The sequence below is a fragment of the Apteryx rowi genome, unplaced genomic scaffold, assembly GCF_003343035.1.
Source record: "Apteryx rowi isolate R43461 unplaced genomic scaffold, aptRow1 scaffold_1657, whole genome shotgun sequence".
NCBI classification, from domain to species: domain Eukaryota; kingdom Metazoa; phylum Chordata; class Aves; order Apterygiformes; family Apterygidae; genus Apteryx; species Apteryx rowi.
Window position 1 is genome coordinate 1 of NW_020447927.1, and position 21,977 is coordinate 21,977.

At 43.8% G+C, this 21,977-nt stretch overlaps 1 protein-coding gene across 1 annotated transcript; it reads left to right on the plus strand.

Annotated features, from left to right (window-relative positions):
- Positions 1 to 1,682: 1,682 nt before the first annotated feature.
- On the plus strand, positions 1,683 to 21,445 carry LOC112963266 (synapsin-3-like; the record flags this gene model as incomplete). The annotated part of the gene is made up of 5 exons (XM_026060173.1): positions 1,683 to 1,825; positions 6,869 to 6,943; positions 10,272 to 10,374; positions 16,076 to 16,210; positions 21,361 to 21,445. Coding segments are annotated over 5 exons (541 nt in total), but the record flags the coding sequence as incomplete, so codon positions are not given.
- Between the last annotated feature and the right edge of the window lie 532 nt (positions 21,446 to 21,977).

The following is a 21,977-nucleotide window of genomic DNA, read 5'->3' on the forward strand; positions in this document are numbered from 1 at the left end:
AGATATTCAAAACGCGCCTGGATGCAATCCTGTGCAATGTGCTCTAGGTGACCCTGCTTGAGCAGGGGGGTTGGACTAGATGATCTCCAGAGGTCCCTTCCAACCTCAACCATTCTGTGTGATTCTGTGATCTAGAAAAGGTCTTGAGCAAAATCAGTTGCACTTTTCACCTTCCCCACAACCTGTCCAGGTCTCAAGAGTTTCTCTGTCCTGCTCCTGTGCCATGCGACTGCATCTCTGGTTTCTGTTATGTCTGGAGCTTAAACAAAACAGTCCAAATAGAGCAATACACCAGCTGCAGGTTAGCAACAAACTTGTCCTCCGTTTTCTAGTGAAGATGGCTCCTGCCGTCTCATGGCTGGAGGCGACATGTAAAACCGTTTGTTTGTTCTTTGCGAAGAAACACCAAATACCAAGGCACACACATTTCCTTCTGCCGGCTCCACGTTGTCTGGCATAACCCTCCTTTAACACACGTACTGACGCAACTGGGAAACTCTTCTGGGGCAGAGACTGCCTGGCTGTTACAAGCATGTAGACACTTAGCAAAGCAGGGTCGCGGTCCCCAACTGTGGTTTGTAAGTATTGCCAAACTACAAAGCCTGTGTAATATGTCAAGTCATTCACTTGCTCACTCTTTTCACACGGTGTTGGACATTTTTTTGCCAATTAACCCACCCTTCCTGCATCCATCCCACACTGAGGGACAAGAATTGCAAGGGCTTCTCCAATGCACCAAGCAGATTTTTGCCAACAGACTAAAGGCTGTGGTTGATAGGATGAATGAGGTCATGTTGTCTATCATGTTCTTGTTACCTGCCTGTTCAGTTTTCCTATTCCTACCCCATTAGCTTTGGCAGAGATTTGATTGTGTTGTTAGAGCTTTTGCTTTTTTGGTCCTTCTTCCTTGGTTTTTTTTTTTTTTTCTGGATAAGATTCAGAGTGTTTCTCATAAATGAATACAAATCTGAGAAGACAGCTTTTCAGGAAATCTCCAGTTCATAGCTTACTGCCCTCTCATTGCCAAGTGTGACTGCAGTCTAACCCCCTGCCCCCCCCCCCACATGTCCATGGCATCATGCTCAAAGATCTCCCCAAGAATCAACAAACTCTCCTAGAGGCATCCTTTGCCTTCAGTGCTTGCTTCCAACTGGGAGGCCTGCACCACTCCTCAAAGAAAAGCTGGATGGGGGTAATGTGAAATGCCAGGGAACTGAAGACTGGAAGTGGCAGACAACCAGCTCTCTTGTTTATTTTATAGCATTGGTTTCTATTTCCTGACCACCCAAAATAATCTGTTTTCATCCATCCCAGTATGGGAAATAGCAGTTCCAATGCTTGAATGAAGTAATGCCCCTTAAGAGATGAAATATGCTTTTGAAGCATCATAAACTTAAAGAGCATTAGCAAGAGCCATTTGGGCAAAGCTCTAGCTGCTTTCTTGGAGCCAGGTTTACCAGGGCTTGTACATGAGGGAAGGAGAAAGTGGTCATTTTGCTCTGGGTTAGGTTTGCCTGGGGAATGTCTCTTTTCAAATTACGCAGTCTCTGCTCTGTTCTCAGCTCCATGTGCGTGTTTTCTAACTGGCATTGTGTGATTCAGACACTGAGATGGCTACTTCTCACAAAGTATTCCTGTTCCTTTTGTGCTTGTCACTTTTTGGCGGGATTTTGGCAATCAAGGTCAAAGTTGAGAGCCAACACGACTTCCGAGACATGGCTAGCATAGTAGCCATGGCAAAAACCTATGCCACCACCGAGCCGTTCATCGACTCCAAGTACGACATCCGAATCCAGAAAATCGGCAGCAATTACAAGGCTTACATGTGAGTGCATGGCTGTGCTGGGGTGAGTTGGGGGCTAATACTCTGGAGAGATATTGTTGTGGATGTGATTCAGTTGGTGTCTGCTTTGGGCCAGAGTAGGAGGCTGACTTAATTTCCTTGAAGACTAGCCCAGCTGTTCTTTCCCTCCGCTGAACCCAGAACTCTCTGCCACAGATCACCTTCTCCATTACTCACTGTCAGTTCATTGTTTCTGGAAGGTAAATCTTTCCCTACCTGTTTCTGAGCTTTGGTTAGTTCCCTCGATAAAAGCCATACTCCACTGTTATCCATCACTCTCTACCTCCTGTTGCGAAAGGGCTCGTCTTTTCCAACAGTTTAGCAAAATCCTCCAGCTTCCAGCGCCCTCTAGTGGGCCCCTTCCCTCCTGGGGGGGGGGGGGGGACGATCAAAAGAGAGAGATGGCTCAACAACCTCCCGTGGCCAAAATGTTTGCAAGAGCTGCCTGCAACCCATGGAGATCTCCAGTGTCCAACCCACAGTGACCCTGAGCTTCAACTCATGCCTGGCCAAGCTCATGGCACTGTGCTCACACAAGGCTTCGAGGAGCACACGGCACTGGTACAACTAGCTGTGGCCTGGCCAGCGTGCAGGATTTCTGCAGGCACTTTGTGCATGTGCCCCTAGACACACACAAGGGAGGGGAAGGAGAAGGCAAGTCATTTCTGTAGGTGCCCAACAAGCTCCTCCCTGCTCAGCAGGGCAGCGAGGGAGATGGCGCCAAGGCGGCCACCCATGAGGGACAGCCCGCTCCAACTCCAGAGCCAACATCTGACATTGGAGGCAGCCGTTTGAGCACCCAGGATTGAGGTCTGCCTCATTCCCCTTGCCACTACCGCCAGGTGGGAGGCCCAGGGGCCACACTCCTCGCTACGCCGGGCCTCCTGCCTCACCAGCACCAAAGGTGGCGGCAACAGGAAGGGGGGTTCTCATGCCTGAAACATCCCTCATGTACTGATGTGTTTAAAAAAATGAAAGTGTTCAGCCAAACTTCAGCTCAATTAAAGATGTAACTGCATGGCTCAGGAAAACACCTGTTTCTTCTTACTGCAAACCAGTAGACAAGAAAAGCCAAATAACATAGCTCCTCCAGAAATACCGCTCCTTATTCAACCGCAAAATTCAGGATAAGTAGACAGCTCTGGCAGTATGTTCTTCAGGTCACCAGACAGATGTCATATGTTACCTAAGACTCACAATATTGCAAGTTTTAGATCTGTGTTTACAGACCCCCAGGCCATAGCTATAGCGCAAACAGAGTTAAATAAGATAATCAAAAGTACATGATCACATACTTTTCAGCTATGGCTGCCTAAAATTCCTGGTCAGATTCCTAGCACAAAGGTATTTAAATAAACTTGATAATAACTGAGCCACATTCTTCATGGGTAGGACTTGTGGGACATTCAGCTACTTCATGTGAACCCGATGAGAGAAAATGTGTTTTAAATCTGATCAGGTCTACAATAGCACAGTTGCCTAATATTAACATCTCATGCACAACCTGGCTCAAATCGGTCAAAGGAAGGAAGGTTTAAAATATCCATTAAAATTCCCTACTTCTGCCAACCTACCCAGCCCTGCCTCCACAGTCTGCCTCCCAGTCTGTCTCTAAGTGAAACAAAGGCCCAGTTAGCCTGACTGTACCCTCTCCCCATTTACTGTTCATACTCACCACACACCCATCCAGACAGAGATCAAAAGTAATACCAGATGATTGAGGAAAGAAAGCAGTCACACTAAGAGCTAATCCCACTCGGGAATATAGCTGTGCAAACAATTGTTTGCTAAATGAAATATGTTTTCATTTGAGAAATTGACTAAGCAGCTATGAACAGGAAACACCTTAATGAGAAATGAAGCTTACTAGCAAAGAAAAAATATAGTAAAATTCACTGAGTGACTTGTAAACCCAAAAAGTGTATTTATATTGAGAGAGTCTTTTATGGAAGTGAGTTTGGGAGAGCTGTAGAGCCAGTCTGATTGTGGACTGTTCCTTCTGGAAGGTATCAGTTTGTCCCAGCATCAGACAGAATGAGAGATTATTTCTATGGTATAAATAAGTCCCTTCTGTGGCAGAGGGCAGAGGTAAAAGCACCCAAAATATCAGGGCTCTCACTGGTGTCTCAAATAGAACACCCAAAATCATGAGTCACGCGAGCAAATCTCAGCCTTAAAGGCAATTACAGCATCTGCTGTAGCATCAGACTAATGGAGAATTGCTTTGATCTGTGAGCCATGGAATCTACCCAATATTTTTATACCGTCACCCACACATTTAGACTTTAAAAGTCCCCTTCTTTCTGAGAAAGAACTGTGTATTGAACTTCTCCAGAATATGTTTACTTTGCACCAAGCATCTGCCAGAGGGAGGATGCTGCAGAGTGACTCATGCATTCCTCCCCTTCCCAGATGCTCAATGCACTTCCTTTCAGCTCATGACCCAGGGCTTGAGTTCAGTTTCCCATTGACTTCAGTGCAGTGACTCGAGATTTACACTACTAACAAACACCCACTTAGCCCCTGCTTCGGGCCATCCGCAAAACAGCAGATAAGCACCATACGATACATGCCTAAAATTCCACTGAATGTATTTGACTGACATTGTAATACTGGTGAGGAGAAAACATGAATATTGCTCATGTGGCAGGAGAAACAGGGCAGAAATTATACACCTTCTCCCCAACTGGAGGTGAGCAGAGGGACCATTGCCAGTTAAGGCTTGTGAAATGTTGTTCACTTTAGATTACCAGCAGCTGCTGATTATCAGGCATGGGACAGTCTTTGCCATCAGCTTTTAGCAAGAAGATCATATGCTTTCCTTTATAGTTTCATGAGCATGGCTGCTGTTTTTGTCACCTCAAATGTGGTTCATAGCCATATGCTCTTCAGGGGGCTTATCCTAAGCAATGCTGCAGGTGTCTGGGCTACAAATCTACTTGAGCTACCAATCCCTAAAACCTTGAGTCCTTTCATTTAAGACGATGTCTGTATACTGATATGGCCCCTTGGCATTTAGGATGATTGGATGAATTTTGAGTCCCTAGCAGAAATGGCTTTGGAAGCAGAGCATCCTTAGGGAAACACCATTGTTTTCAGTCTCCTTTTCTACCTCAGGTTGAATAAAAATGGGGGAGTTGGAGGGGGAGAAGAAAAAGAACTTGGTGACACACCTCAAATTGGAATTGCTCTGTCATGCTGGGAAGGGAATGATCTTGACAGAGGCTGGTGATTGGTCAGGATGGCTTCAGGTGAAGATTTTCCATTTAGAAACGGTTTGGAATACACCTAAGAGAAATATTTGATATGTTATGCCCAATATTGTACTTTGGCTGGAGATAGATAGGTGTAAACAAGTCACACCAATCAGACCAACTGCCAGTGCAGAGTTCTTATTTCTGGAATCTTCTCAAGTCAAATTACCTTCCAAAACTATACAGCTGTGGTTTGGTTTTCTTAGGGACAACTCAGCTGCTTATATTCAGTATTCTACACACATCTCATAAACACTGATATTTAATCATCTTGTTAGTAATCAGACTCTGGAAGTTCTCATCAGTACTAATGGGATTTTGATGCCATCTGCCACTATATGGCAACTTTCTGGATCTATATATTAATAAAAAATGGTTCTCATTGCAGAACTGAGCAACATAATCCTAAGAACCAGGACATGTAAAAAGCAAAAGAGAGGCTGAGGGTTGAACACTGTACTTACATAATCAAAGGGCTCATAACTATCAAAGCCTATGGAGAAATCCATCCTGTTGCTTAGAAAGTAGGGCAGGAAGATGCATGTTGGGTGAAGGGAATCAAGAGAGAGAGTCAACTATATGAAAACACAATTATTCAACGCAGTAACCATTCTGCTTTGGCCCCCTGGCCATTGCTTTAAAGATGGGTTATAAAGTCCATTTAAATTTCACAGCAACTATACATACCAGGTTAGAAGAGAAAAGGGAAAAGGACACTGTGGTGTCCTTCACCAGGGTGAAGAGAAACTCTAGGCAGTCAACTGTATTGATCCAGGTTTACATTTCGGCAGGACATCTGTATCTCCACTGTTCCACATAGTCTTTAATGAACAAAAAAGTTCAGAGTCTCTTTTCTACATCTTGTTGAAAAGGAGACAGAACAGGCAGGGAGGATTTCCACAACACCACGTTGAAGCATTGGATCACCCCTCATGATCCCTTCCTAAATCACTACCTAAATCTCCTACAACATGGAGATGGACCTTGGATGTATCCCATCAGCATGCTGACTTGTCCTAGCTTGTACATTCTACCAGAGTTATATGCACACTGTTGTCACTGCAACCTGTCCAAGATTTGCCCTGTGCCTAAGGTCAGGGGAAGGAAATTGTTTACCCCTTGATGGATGATAGTGAAACCTAGAATTTGTCAGTATCTTTCTTGGAAATTAACAGTTAGTTGCAGCTAGGGAAAGTCCAATCATTTTATAATTATAAATTCTCTGAGTCCAGACAGAGTGAGCCACTGAAAGGCCAGCAAAAAGCCAGTGGAAGAGAAGATATAATCTTATTTTCTGTGCCACCAGTACAATTGAAGTCAAAGTCAGGGAGAACCAGAATGTTATAGCTGATATTTCTGGAGCTGTTCAGTCAGATGTTTGCCTGGAGAGTTGCTCTTCCAGGAAGAGAGGATGCTACCATTACAGAAGACAAGTCTGATTATCCTGGAGTTCTGTACAGACATCTGAGCTCTCCTGGGCCTGATGTATAAAGAAGGTACTCACAAAGCTAATACTGATCATCCACCAGACATGGGCTCAAGATACCTTGGAGGTTTCCCTAACTCCTCATTCCGTTTTTCATGAGTCTGAACAACATATTCTGTACGGAGGGCTGTTGAGGCAAGATTTAGAAAGATTCCTGTGAGGAAGAAGCTTACCACATCCCCTCCTGTACAAGCACTGAGTCAAGAATGAGGGCCACAGTAAGAGGGAGGGTGGGGTAGGAGTGTACTTTCATGTTCTGGTTATGTTTTTGGTTTGTTTTTCTAGGAGGACATCCATCTCTGGAAACTGGAAGGCAAACACAGGTTCTGCCATGCTAGAACAGATTGCAATGACAGAGAGGTAAGGAAGAGAAGAGTGTTTCAAAGACAGTGTTAGCTATTCTTGGTTTAGAAAGGAGGAATTGTATTTCAGACTTCAATTAACTGGGAGAACTGGTAGGTGAGGTTTCCTGGGAGGCTGGATAAAGGAGTTTAAAAGACCGAGTGTTTCCTTAAAAAAATATTAAGGGCACAGAGGCAAACTGTCCTAATTTGGAAAACACACTGGAAGGACAGCAAGAGACCAATATTGCTAAATCATTAGAGCTTTACTGAATGTAGCCACAGGAAACTAGACCAGCATACTAAGGTCAAGCATACAAGCACAAACATGTAGGGATAAAATCAGAAAGGTCACAGCACAGAACAAGAAGTAACAGGAAGTTATTCTAAGTACATTACTTATAAGAGGCAGACATAGAAAAGCTTTTTCTTCTGCTCAGCAGAGAGAAAAATCTGTCAGCTTAAGTGTTGAAAGCATTTTTCACATTAGTCTCCCAAAAGTGGACACAGTGTTTCAGCTAAGGTCTTTTCACTGCTGAACAGAGCAGAAGGAATTGCTTCACGCATCTCGCAAATTGAACTTTGCAGATGGTACTTCCATATATTCATACCAGTGTGATATTTGCTTATATTGCAAGTGCATGATGTTGACGACTCATGGTAACCTATGCTCAGCTGTAACTGCCAGACCCTCTTCTGCAAAACTGCTACCAAGTCACTTGTTCTCCAACCTATTTCTTAATGCAGTAGACGATTCATAGATTTATAGATACATAGATTATATGTAGGCACTCCTCCCTATTGAATCCAGGATTTTTCCAGATTATTTCTCCAATTTGCCAGGATCATTTTGAATTCTGTCTCTGTCCAGGTTTGGGCACCACACCTGAAGAAAGATATCAATGAGTTGGAGAGAGTCCAAAGGACAGTAATGGGAATGCTCAGAGGAGAAAATACAATCAACCTATGAGGAAAGAATGCAGCAATTGCTCCTGAAGTTTTCTACCTTTTTCAGTTAGCAGACCATTGATATTTTTCTTGTAGAAGTGTGGACTTGTGCATAGTGAATGTACGCCTGCAGTGCACAGGTTTGCTTTCCTTCATTAGCTTTCACAGAGCCAGGAGAAGTCATCCACAAGCTGAAAACCACTTTACCCTAAAGGAAAGAAGACTTAAAGGGCAAATACATAAAAGGCTGCTAATAGGGCATGTCTCACTGTCTATATTACTGGTACAGTAGGGTAAGAAATAATGGGCTTAAATTATAGCAAAAAAAGGTTCATTTGGACATTAGGAAACATTTCCTAGCAATAAAGATAGCAAAGCACAGAAATGAATTGCCTCTTTAAAACCAGTTTAGAGAAGTGTCTTTCAAGAATGACACAGATACAGCTCTTCCCAGCTTGGAGGTAGCAGAGTGGTGCAGGTGACCATCTAAGGTGCCTTCTGCAGCTATAGTTCTGTGAAGCAGGAAAAGCAAGCCAGACCTCAAATCTGATGCTGAAGGTGGCTCTGCAAGGCCCTAATGGGATTGTGGGATCTGAACATTATTATGGATCCAGGTTGTTCACAACATAGCTGAAGCCAGAGGGGTGAAGGAGAAAAGTTCCCTTATTACAGTGTGCAATATGAAAGCCCAGATTCCTCCCAACCTCTCAGGATACACTTTGAAAGTTTTACAGGGATAATGCCCCAGTTTGCCAGCCTAGCCTCGCAGGAGCAATATAGGCAGCAAGTGTTCAAATCCCATTAAGTGCAGCAATTCCATCTGAGTAGTGGCAACCTTAAGCACCTATTGCACTGAACAGTAGCAGAGGCAAAGGATGGACAGCTCCAGGTAACTCTAGGCTCAATGACAGTAAACCCTCTGCAATTGTTACCCCTGATGCACATGCATATAGGACTGCTATTCCACCCCAGCAGCCCTGATGCCTCCCTAGGGCCAGCACTGTTGAAGACAGATAGCTATCAGGGGCTCTGGTGTGGGCAACAACCCTCTTAGCCTGGCTGCTGAACCCAGACACCTACAGGACTCCCTCAGGAAGAGAGGTGGTGTCCAGCCACAGCAGTGCACAGTGGGGGGCTCGCAATGCATTTTCCCTGTTTCACAGGGTCCATAGCTCTCCTCATCATGCTATTCAGTCCTCCTTATGCTATTTCTTCCTCATGTGTGCTGGAGTGAATGTGCTTGGTCTCCTCATTAGGGATAAGAGAACACTGGTAGTCATATAAGCCATTTTCTTGCTTCTTTCTGCAGACATTTTGCTCACACAAGCTGATCATTATATTTTCAAGTTATGGGGACTCTGGCTGGCTTCAAGGATATAAACTTGTTCTTTGGCCAGAACAGCTCTTTTTCCATTCCCTGTAGGGTCTGCAAAATGTCAGTGTTTTCATGAGACCATGGCCTTCCCTCTCCTCCTCACAACTTGTCATAGTCCTGCTTACAGATCTGCTGTTCTGAGATTATTATTTTTATTGAAATGGTCAGAACTGCAGTGCAGCTGCACAGGAAATAAAACCAGGCTGCCTCTTTCCCTCCTCATTTCCACAACAAGGGGATGTGGTCCCCTCATAATATGGCTGTTGTCATTCTCTCTCCTCCTCTCACACAGGAACATCTAAGGGAGCACCCATCAGACGTGGCCCTTCTTCATACCAGCTCATTTCCCAATCTAGGACAGCTGGAGACAAGAGCTATAGCATAGAGCTCTCCCTCTGATGAAGCAGTGCCTAGTCTATGTAAGGGGAGTACCTGGATAGGAGGAATGGCCAATGGATAGGAGGGAGGTAGGAGACAGCAAAGGGATGAAATGGAAAGAGTAAATTATAAAAAGCAGGAGTCATTGGGTCACAGACAAGGGAGGAGGTGGCTACATCCTGCTAAATTCTGCTCTGACTTTCCAGTCTTATTCCAGCCCTGATGTGCTGGACTTCTTATCAGGAGAAGTCTGCCTACATAATGGAAGGCTTTCAGGCAAAGCCAATACAAACGCTAAGGGGCCAACTCTTCTGGGAGATTAAATGAGCTAAATATTTATAGCTTGGCAAAATGACAACCAACTGAAGACCAGATGGAAATACCAAGGAGGAAAAGAAATATTTTAAGGTGGTTTTGAAGGCAAACAATCTGGAATAAAGGAAAATGTTAGCAAGATTCCTTTTTCTGCTACATCTCTTGTGCAACAGACTGAGGCAATGCCCTAGCAAAGCATATAAAGTTTGAGTTACAATAAAAAACACTCCAGAATTTCTATGTGCTTCTAAGGGCAGAGGGATGGGCAATTATATTTGGTGGAATACCCAGTGACAGCTAATTCCAGGCCATGCCTTTATGGTTTCTGCAGGTACAGACTCTGGGCGGATGCCTGCGCAGAAATGTTTGGAGGTCTTGATATTTGCGCTGTCAAAGCTGTCCACAGCAAAGATGGAAAAGACTATATCATTGAGGTGAGAGCATGGGGAACTCAAATGCAAGTCTTCCTAGGGAAGTATATCTGCAAAAATTCTCCTTCAGGGTTCACAGGCACCAACATGCTCGTGTACCCCTGTGTGCACGGTTCAGCAGTCACTGCCCCTCAATGCCCACCTATTTCCTCCAAGCTCTGGCATGCTGATATGCAAGGGACCAACTCAGAGTCCCAGTTAAACCAGCAGATATGCAGAAAGGGCTCAGTGTTAAAATGCCTTGATGTGTCAGTATGGGCTGTGTCAGGAAATGGGAAGGCAGAGACTGCTTGGCCACCCTAGCTTTCCAGCCAACAAATCCCCACAGTGCAGCACCTACCAACATGGGTCAAGATGCAGAGCTGCCCCCTTGCAAGATGCAAGCTGGCCCTTATCGAGGCCACAATTCTCAGCAAGTGTTGTTGGCAGCATCCAAAGCTTGGCATGTGTCTCATTACACTGATGCCCCAGCACTAGCCTTCCTAGGCTGAGCACTTGTAAAGCAAGCACATCTCTGTAGCTGGTAGCAGTTATCAACAACAAGAGGAATGAACATGCTCAGATTCAACCCAACCTGACTTCAAGTTCTAGATGATGTTAGCATATTAGTCATGTTAACCTCCCTCCATTATCCACAAGGAGAGAAAAACAGTTAGGTCCAGCAGGTCTCTCAGCCCATTAAAAATCTGTTTCTCTCCGAATGAACCTGTATTTCTCCAATCACTTTTAAAGGAATCCCAATAATAAAACTCCCACCAGCATGTTATTTAAGAGGGTAGAATAAACAGGGAGAGTGTAACAAAGATGTCCATAAGTAGCAGGAACAATTTAACTAAAAGTCAGGTGTATTCATTTAAATCTTTTGCCCAGATCAGCATTCACTACAATAACAGACTAGTAAGACAAACCACAACAGATGGTTTACTATGGGCAGCGTGGACTACAAACTCTTGTGTTTGGGACCCATTAAAAGGACAAACTGTGCCTGGGAAAGCTAAGGTTCAGCATGCTCCTCACCAGGCCAGGAGACACAAGTGAGAGTAGGGTAGATAGCACATTCAGGTCATTGTAATAGGGCAGAGAAGGAAAAACTGCTCAGAAAATCAAAGTGGAAACTTAAGAGACACTCCGGGGGAGAGAAAATCTGGCAAGTAAGCAAGTGCCTCTGTCACTATGCAATTGGAAGAGAGGCACAGCATCTGACCTGCTGTAAACTCCGCCAACACAGGCCAGCCGAGGAAGATGAGCAGGGCCAGCCTATGGCTTCATGCAGGGGTGCTGACACACTGGAAAGCTATGTGTGGGAGAGCAGTCCCACCCACTGAGGGTTGGGATGCTGATGAGAACCACATGAGCCCTCCGGCAACTGCACATTCCAGTGTTATGTATCTACTCTCCGGGGAGCAGTGACCTGTCAAAGGCCATGTGATATAAGTGCACTGCCAGCAACGAAACACTGGCAGGCCTCTGTCCTGTAGCGATGAGGCTGTGGCTGATGGGTCTGCTCCTATGTGCAATTCATCAGCACCTAGAGGAGCATCCCCCAAAGCAGACTGTCTCCTTCCACGTACTTTTAAATCACTATGCATATGGGGCTGAGAAAGGAAGAGCAAGAAAGAAGTCTTGCTAGGAGAGGAGTCCAAGGACATTTGGACTGTGTCCATACATGGTCAGACGTGAGATGTGGTTTTCAGATCCCTACATCTATTCTTGCACATAAGCCTACGTACATGCACACATGGCTGATTCTGTGCTTAAGGATTATATGCTTCTGTCTGGGTATACCTCTGGGTTTTCACATCTGCCCCTGCATGTGAGTGACTGCATGAAAGGCACATCCATATTCTAACAGCCATCATCATGTCGCACAGGGCAAAAACATACACTTACACTCCTCTCCCTCCAGGCCAAGGTAAAAAGCAATAGATTTAATAAGGTACAAATCAGAAGAAATACATCAACTTCAGATGATTCAGGCTGAATTATACCAACCAAGAACCTGATTGAGCAGGTCTGATGTACAAACCTCTAGCAAGCATTCAGATGCCAGGTTGATGGATGTTGTCCGGAAAGGAGTAGAGTAAGTGCAATACAAAGGAGAGGAACAAAGCCAAGCAGGCACCTTTTCTACTTTATGCAGATCTGAGGAAAATGCTGAAAAGAAATTAATTGCCTCCAGCCTACTTCTCTGGGTGCTTTTCTTGGTTTGAAACTGATCCTTTACTTTGCTTTTTTTCCTTTTGGCAGTGGGGAAAAAAAAGTTTTTTGACAGTGTGACAGTTGTATTTCTCTTGGTGAGAGGGAACAGTCTGCTGTGACATTTTACAAGAAAGCATGTCTAAATGGGCTGAACAAATAGGGAATTTGCACAATGCAATTGCAGGCAGTAATTAATTTTCACAGTGCAAAGCAGTTCTCTAGGAAAGATTTGCAGATGGAGAAATGGGCAGTTCTAGGAACTGAGATTCATCACAGTGGTTTGTTGCAAACAGAATCAGACTAAGAGAGATGAGTTATCAGCACAGCACAAGAGTAATCTGTGAAACCAGGGTATTTGTTATTACTTCACCTTCATTTCTGTTCCCACTGTAAATAACAGAACCTGCCATCTTTCTGCCCTTCAAAACACTAGCACACTTTAGCACTATTTTCAAGGCTCATTTTCAGACCTAAAAAGAAATCTACTGATTTCAACAAAATTTCATTTTATTAAAGCAGTTGTGAATTTGACTCTGAATGGTGGTACTTACTTTTCCTCTGCTTTAAAGAACTTTGTCACTTTAAAGGAATATTCAGCAGGGTTCAGCACTCACTGAGAAGGCCAGATCCTCAAACTAGCACAAGCTAGGTACTGCCTTTAGCAGCCAGATTCTCAAAATTGCTCAGCAGCATGTATGTGCTAGATGATGAAGGCTTAATAATTTCCCCCTCCCTTTCTTTGGCATTATAACCCCTTCCTACATCCCTGCTATGCTGACAAATACGGGGCAGGTGGAGGACAATTAAAATGATCCATGTGATTTATTCCTCCACCTGTATCAGGTACCCAGCTGAGCCCTACCTACCATATAGCCAAGCTGTATTGCTAGCCATGCTCATTGCTGCCCCGCACAAAGCCCTGCCCATGCCTTCACCACTGCCATAACAGTCTTTTTGATATGTCTAATCATCTGTTTCCTTCCTTCCTTCCCTAAAAATCACCCAACACCCCACTCTGGCACATCAGAGCATGGAATAACAAGTTCAGCCTTCAGGCCTCAGTGTCAGATAGGCACAGGGGGAGGAGCGGGATGGGGTTTTCCTGAGTCTCTTCTCTGCCCTGCTGCCTTCTTCTCCCCCCATACACCTTATCAGACAACACCAGCTGTGGCAGGAGCAGCCACTGACCTTGGGCAGCTACAAAGGCCAGATCCATTCATGCCGACATCTTCTTGTCTTGCCCAGATGTTCTGTGAGCTCCTCAGGAAGAGATGAGTTCAATCTGTCTGCGATTCATGTATTCCCTCCAGCTGTTTGATTTATTTCAGCATTAGCATTTGTATCTGCCCAATTCCAGAGCAGCTCCCCTCTCCTGAAGGACAGACAAGGTGACATCTCATGCTCATTTTCAGATGAGTGGTAACCAGCTGTATCATTTTGCTCATAGAAATCACTGCCATTTTCAAAGGCCTCTCCTTATGCAGTGATTCTCCATGCCCACATTCACAATCTCACACATCTCACATTCCTCTGTCAGATACTACACAGCAAGACAGAATATACTCTGATCCCTGGTGCAGCTTCCCTGATGCAGGTGGGACTTGCTTCAGGGTTCACTCCCTGCTGGTGCCTTTGTTTTTTAAAACAGCATCTTCCACTTCCACTCCAGCCACTGCTGTCACAGAAATAAGGAAGAACATTTCTTAAGATGGGTAAATGAGGGGATTTTTTTTTGGGGGGGGGGGGAGGTTATTGTGTCTTTTGAATACAGCTGTATCCCCGTTATTTACAGGGAGGGTTAGGGAATCACCAGATTAAGTTTGGCAGGCCAGCTGTTAGGAGAGTAATGGCATCATCTAGTGGTCAGACAGGTCCTCCGCATGGTGCATTAAAGTGAGCCGAGAGACCTCTTTTCTTACACATGAACTGGGACTGCTAAATGAAATGAGAATGCTTTTGCAGGGGAAGTTGAGAGAAGGGAAACCTGTGCAGCAACCTGCTGAAGAACACCCAGAAGTCCCCTGGGGTGGTGAGATGCAGAAGGGACCTGGCTGTTCCCTGCCACCATGGCTAATGCCGACACCTCTAGGAACCATCTCCTTTCCTCCCATCTTTTTTTAACAGGGAAACAGAGAGGTGGACAGTGGAATGAAAAGCCATTGCATGTATATATCTGAGCACTTCCACTTAATTTTCTAACCTCCTTCTTATGCACCTTAGATCAAGCTGGCCATGGCTATAAACACACACTCTTCATGAGAACTCCAAGTTAAAGCTTCCTCGGCAGCTTCTTCAGTGTTCATGAGACACCTATAGAAATCGATCCAAGTTAACAGCTATTGCATAAGATGAGGCTAGAATAGAAACTTGATGAACTCACTTCACTAACAGACTTCCCCATTTTAACTGTGAAAAAATGTGCAAAACTTTCCACTTCACTCAAAGAGTGGACTCTTACAGCCTTACTGGGGTGGAGTGCACTTGCGATTGTTATCTGAGTATGAGTCAGTGCCTTTCTAGAGCAATGCAGCCTTTAACTCTGCATTTCCAGGGTTTTTAATGTTTGGTTTAAAAATAAAGCAAAAGAAAATAAACTCTTTCAACCCTGATATTTCGGTACAATTATATTTACTCCAACTGAATCTTAACTTCAGCATTGTGCAGTTTTTCCTGTGGGATTTAGCTCCTGTTTGTGAAGTACTTGATTTATGATGAACTGTTGAAAATGATGTTTAGGGCTGCTGTACAGTTGAGGGTCAGCTGTGCTTTCATTGTTATTATTACTGTCAGAGCACTTCTTACCTTAAAGACCCTTTGCTGGCTCTCCTTCTCCCCTCCCTACACTCTTGCTTTCTCCAGCACAATTGTAGTACCTGTTTGGGAAGCAGTCATATCACAACAGTGTCAAGAAGACGAGAGAAAATGTTTACTTTCCTGTATTGGGTGCTGCTGTTTTGGTCACATCCTATTTATTATGCATCTGTTGTGTTTATTTCCCCTCTCAGGGTGCACTGCTTTGCATTGATTAATTGCAAATGTTTCCTGGTTTCCTCCAGTCCCCACTGCTTTAATCTCCACAGGCTTCTGTACGTTCTGTTTCCCTTCTCCTGTGCCTGCCTGTGGCCCTTTCTGCTGCAATGTCACCCCTAAATGAGGGTGAGAGACCTCATCCACAAAAGGTGTCTCTTCAGGGCATGTGAAGAAATCAGTTTGTGTTTAGTTGATTTAGAAAGCCTCCAGCCACCAGAAATCTTGGCTTGGCATCCCAGTTGTGAGCGGAAGGAAGATGGGGAGGGGGGAAGTATGTGCCATTTCCAAAAAAAACTAAGACAAATCCCACCCGTGGGAAAGTCAAGTGTGTCTCAGCACACAGGGTACTGACTGACTAGAGGTGTTGGCAAGGATGTGGGGACACAAAGCAGATTATTGTGAGAGGCTGAGTCAAAAACAGCATCTGCCATTGGGAAATCTCCTTATTAACTGTTGTTTTTCCCTCTTGTGGCAGGTGATGGACAGCTCAATGCCTCTGATCGGGGAGCATGTGGAAGAGGACAGACAGCTTATAGCGGATCTGGTTGTTTCCAAAATGAGTCAGCTTGTCATAACTGCTGGATCTACCCCATCACTGCTGAGGCCTTGGGTATGAGAATATGGAGACATTTCAGACAAGATGTTTTCCCAGACCTTTTCTTTCTCTCCTCTGAGCAGTTGTCAGGCAGTCACATGTCTCTCAGAAGTGAACAGTCCCATATGGGAATGAATTGGATAGACTCACTCCTGCTCTTCCAAGTCCTCTCTGCAGTGGGTGCCCCTAAGAAGTGGCTCTCTCTCCCTTCCTCTTCTTCCATGTAACTATGATATCACATTAGTAACATGGGCCATGCATCTAGACACTCTGGCTTGGTAAACTAAATCCCATTTCAGATCTGTATTTTTAGAGGTGCTTGTTACTCCTGACTTCATCTCCACAAACACCAACCCTCAGGATAGGTTTCATTTCAGTCTTTGCCTCCCTGATGAAAAATCTGGGCTTCCCAAACAGGATAGTGAGAATCTCCACCAAGAGTTGTTTCATTTCTTATTGCAGGCTTGCTTCTTTGGAGAGGTCCTTCACCTCTTTCATCAGGAGGAGGCTTGAGTAATGTTGAATTCATATAAAACCTGTCATCTTTGGCTTTAAGATGACCCTTTAGGGCTCCTCATGGCACATTCATTTTGTATATAATCTTAGTGCCATATTTCCCAGTGGCAGCCGTGTGTAAATGAAACACACCCGAGCACAATCTGTGACAGTGAACTGTCTCCAGGTATATGCACAACACCTCTTTCAGTATGTAGCAGGGAGCTAAGCAGTAGGTTGAGTGCAACAGAAATCTGTACAAAAGAAACAACAGGAGAGTAAGCAGACTGAGGGATAATTCTGACTGCAACGCATTGGAAAAGTTTCCATTTGAGACATAAAGTGGTGGGAAAGGACTCTCTGGCTCTCTACCTCTGTCATAATGACAGCCTGCTCCTGCTAAACCAGGCCCCCAGCATGAACTGTATTCAGGGTAACTCCAAAACAGGTTTTAGCTTGAGTGAGGGGGTAAACATTTAATAGACACTAAAAAAGCTTTGGGGCAGGGAAAACTATACAGGAGGCATAGTATCAGCTCCTGCTAAAGTGGAATCGACAACTGCCATCTGAAATAACCAAGATATAGAGTGTTTAAACTAAGAGCAAAGGGGAAGCTAGCAGATGCATCTTTTGTCTATGTTTGTAATATACCGGTACAGGATTGGACTGAATTACAACAGACCTAAAACAGGGCCAAAATAAGAACAAAACAAATGGTCCTGTAGAGATTGGATGTCAAATAGAAGAGTTAAATAAGAAAAGGCTCTTCACCAAGAATAAAACCTACATATGTCTGTATACAGAATCAAGAAAATTAAAAGCACAAATGTGTAAACTAGACTGGTCTGCCACAGAAAAAGACCTGGGTACAACAAACATTACGGAAACTGTAGAAACTACAACTGCTAATATAATGCTGTAATGCATAGTGGGAATGCACAGAGGGAAATAATTATATATGAGGGCGATAAGCTGCAGAACTAGAGCTACAGATGAAGCGTTCCACAGAACTTAGCAAAATAATGGTTCTGAATATTGAGGACAGCAGTGCTGAATCCACAGAAATATGAATCCTTGGATATCCTACGGGTATCCACAGGACCCCATATATATTATCAGGACTGTCTATACCAGTCTCTGGACCAAGAAAAACTGAGAACTTAAAAAACTGTGGGCACAGCACTGAGAGACATGGAAGAAGCAATGAGTCATAATAATGTGAGACTACAGCTATCAAGAAGCAAGTCAAATAGCACAGTGGGACAGCAATTCAGAGAAAGTTTCCCATCTTTTTAGGTGACTGCTTCCTGGAAGAGCAAAATCCAAGTGAAGCAGGAGACAACAGCTTGACTTTGCCTCAAGAAATGCCCAGGTACAAATTCAGGAAGTGAACATGTACTATTAGGTTTGAAATCCAAGGGACAGATGTGGTATCAAAAAGTAATGATATGACACAAACAATTAGAAAAGCTGATTTCAATAAAATGAGAAAATTAATCAAAAGCTCCCTAGCATTAAAAGTAAAGCTGTATGGAAGTTATTTAAGAGAACATTGTTTTCTGGAAGGCCTATATACATTTCTGATCTGCTCCTGAACCAAGAATGCAGGAGATGATAAATAAAATTCTAGAGTTAAGTGGCGAAGTAAAAGATTATGTTGAAGACACACAGAAAAACAACTTCCAAATTTGAAAATCTGACATTTAGGAAGAGCTTTATGCACAGTTTTACAGGTAATAAAAGGAAACTTAGAAGGGATAGAATGGATTTTGAAGACCAAATAGAGGGAAGAATGAAACAAATCCTTTAAGTTTATCAGAAGAAGGAACCTTACCAAAGAATTGGTGGCCTCTATGGATCATCAGAAGTTAATGCAGAAAAGAAGGACAACAGAGACAGTGTTGTGACTTTAGCAGATTTGATTGCTGAAAGTGGGGAACAACTTCAACTAAACATAGTTTTTTCCTGATAATAAAGATAGGGGAGTTGGAGAGAGAAAAAACAATGATTAAATCAGTGATCACTGATATTTTTAAAAATTATTGAGTCCCCAGACGCAGATGACTACATCCAATGAGATGAATTTAGGAAGCAACTTGGCTGCCAAGAAAAAGGTGTAATTTCATTAGAAACAGTTACTGCTCCAGCGGACTGGTGTGTAACAAATGCAAAATCTGTGTTTATAAAGGTTATAAAAGTAATGCAAAAAATGTAGACAAGTAAGCTATGGACCGTACAAATTATCTCAAAGAATGATTTAAAGAATAATATAAAACACTAATAAACTGACAGAACTATGGCTTAAGAGCATCTACCACAGTTTTTTGCAAAGAAGAATGTCCCATTCATCTTCCTTTTGATTCTTTCCCCATTATCACTGGGAGAAGTCTTTCATAAAGTGGTAGATAACAGGCAATCTGTCAAAATAATGTAGCTAGGCTGTCACAAAGCTTTAGGCGAGGTAGCAGATGAGAGCCATTAAGCAAAGTAAGCAGGAAGAGGGAAAGAAGCAAAGTTTCATTGTGGAGCAGAAACTGGCCTCTGATAACAATGCAGATAAGAGAGATTTTAATTTTTATTCTTGCAAACAGTGCACAGAGGGGACTTCAGGATACTAAACCAGGTCCTGTCATGTCGATAATTGGGCTGGTTGAGCCCACAACGGGACAAGATGTTAATGACAACCTTCTTTTCATGGTTACAACATGAAACCTGGTTTAATGGTTACAACATGGTTACAACTGGTGTTCTCTCCCCAGCTCCCTGCTGCAGCTCCATTCCTTCCCTTTGCTGTTTCCCTTACAGTGGCACAAACACCTTGGGCTGGCCCTTACCCTAATCCTTCACCACTGAGGCTTGAAATTCAGTCTGGCCTGCATCTCTGAGAGGCCTTGGGTTGGCTGTAGGCATAGACAGTAGAGGTGAAGATGAGATCTGATTCCCTTTCTTTGGCTGGCCTAGTCAGGATGTCTCTCAGCATTAGGACAGTAAATTTCCACCAATATCAAGGCAAGGTTTAGTGTCCCAAGGACTAGAAGCCATGAATGGAAAGTTCCCAGGTTTTCCTCGCCATCCATTTGGGAAGTCCCAGATAAACAGTGTACAAGATGAGTTGGCAATCTCATCCCATTTATGTTAGTCAATCAAAACTCTGCTTCCAACTATGAAATATTTCTTCCCATTTCCGGAATCGCTTAGCTCATTCTCTAGCCAATCTTGACCTTCCAAGAGCCTCAACAATCCCTTTATCATTGTGCTCTCCATGTAAATAATCCAGCACGTACCAGTCTATCTGTCTCCAGCTTCCCTGGCTTTCATAAACAATTTTGTGTAATAGGCTTACTCAGACTTTTGTTAACCTTGGACAGTCCCTCTGTGCAACAATTCTGTGTTGCTTAATCCATTTATTAAAATATCTGTCAAAAAGAGTAAACAGTGAGAGAGAAAAAAGTGCAGATGGCACCAACTTATTTGGGTTAGTCAGGACCAGGGAGGACAGCGAAGAACAACTGACAGAGCTAAGTATGGTAAGTCACCTTAACAGCAAATGAAACTCCATATTGAAGAATGAAAGGTAAGTCGAAGTGGGGGTAGAGAGTAGGAGGAGAACATAAACAATCTGCATATCTTGCACTGTCTAAGCTAACCTCACTTGAGAGAGATGTTGTAAGCAGGCTAATGAAGACCACTGCTCAGCCTGTGGTTCGGTTGACAAAGGAGAAGCAGGGAATTAGGATGCACATGAAATGAACTGGTGATGTATATGGAGAACCAAGATACTGCTTCATCTGGAATAACACAGGCAGAACTGCCTCTGACATCTGCAGAAGGAATCACAAAGCTGGAAAAGAAAAGTGGGTGATGGAAATCACTAGGGGCCTGGAAACATTCATATGGAGATACTGAAGGGATTCAATCTGTTGGCTTTATAAAGGAGGTGAATGAGAAGGAGGGCAATAAAGGTTTACAAAATAATGAATGGCCTAGTAAAGGTAGATTGTGAGAACTATTCTCAAAATCAGAACAAAGCAATGAAGTTAAGTGGGAAACCACAGAAAGGAAATGCCTTTTAATTCACCATGTAATTGGACAGCAGAACTCATGCCACAGAAGGTCAGTAAAGCTGAGATCTGGGCAAGATTCAAAGGGCCTGGGTGTCAATATCAAAACAAAGGGCCTGGAACTGTTGCAAAGATTTTGTGGAGCAGATAGTAAGCTTCATGTTTCAGGGTTTAAGCTGGTCCCTACTTACTAGCAATCTAGTTGAGACCCCTTAGGATAAAGAGATAATTACCCCATGTATGTTTCCATGGTTCATTTCTACTTCCTCTGGAACATCTGGTGCTGGCAACTGTTCAGAATGGGAGATGGGACTAAGTGATCCTTGGGTCTGATGTATTTGGCAATTCCTCATTGCCTAAAACACATTTTAAACTGCAACTTCATTGTTATTCCCTATGAGCAAACAGTTTCTGTGTTTTTTATTGCTCAGCTCTCCATTTTAGTCCCGTGAGATTTTACCAGCCAGATGCTGAGTGTGTGTGTGTGTGTGTGTGTGTGTGTGTGTCTGTGTGTATTTAAGGAACACTTCAGGATTCTGCAGGTCCTATATTAACTCTGGGCTTCTCCTGGGGGACACTGTATTAACTGGAATGGATTTTTTCCTCTAGCCTCCACAAGTTCAGCCTCAGCCAGTGAAATCTCAGCCTGGACCTCAGCTTGGACAACTGTCCCAACCACGGCCTCCTCCCCAAGGTACAGTTCTTTAGGATTCATGACAGTGGACTGTAAGAAATATCAGTTTGCATTCTAATTAAAAGATCTTGGCATAAAGGTTTTGCTCATTGTTCCAATTCACCGATTAGTGGGCAGCAAATTGTGTGTGCTGTTAAAGCAGCTGCTGCAATATTCCACAGCAGCTCAGAAAGCAGAGTGAAAATCTGATACAGATCCAGTTGATACCACAGCTAGAGCTTAGTTCAGCAGTGTGGAGCCACTTGAACTGGCACTGGAGCAGGATTCTGGGCAGAGTGTTTGCTTTTGCATGAAGCTGTAGTGGCTACTAATGTTAGAAAGTAATGGGAAGAAGCTGGTGCTGTCAGGCCTGGAACAGGCACCAAGCAACAGGATGCTTGATCCATCTGTCCAGATGTTTCCCTGTCAGGAAGGAAAAGCACACCCCCAAGCCCTCCTGACAGCAGAAGCAGGTTTGACTCATGTGAGTTGGTCAGAACAACAGGTTTGGTTTATTGTCCTGATTTAGGCTGCAGTGATGAAGTGCAGGGCT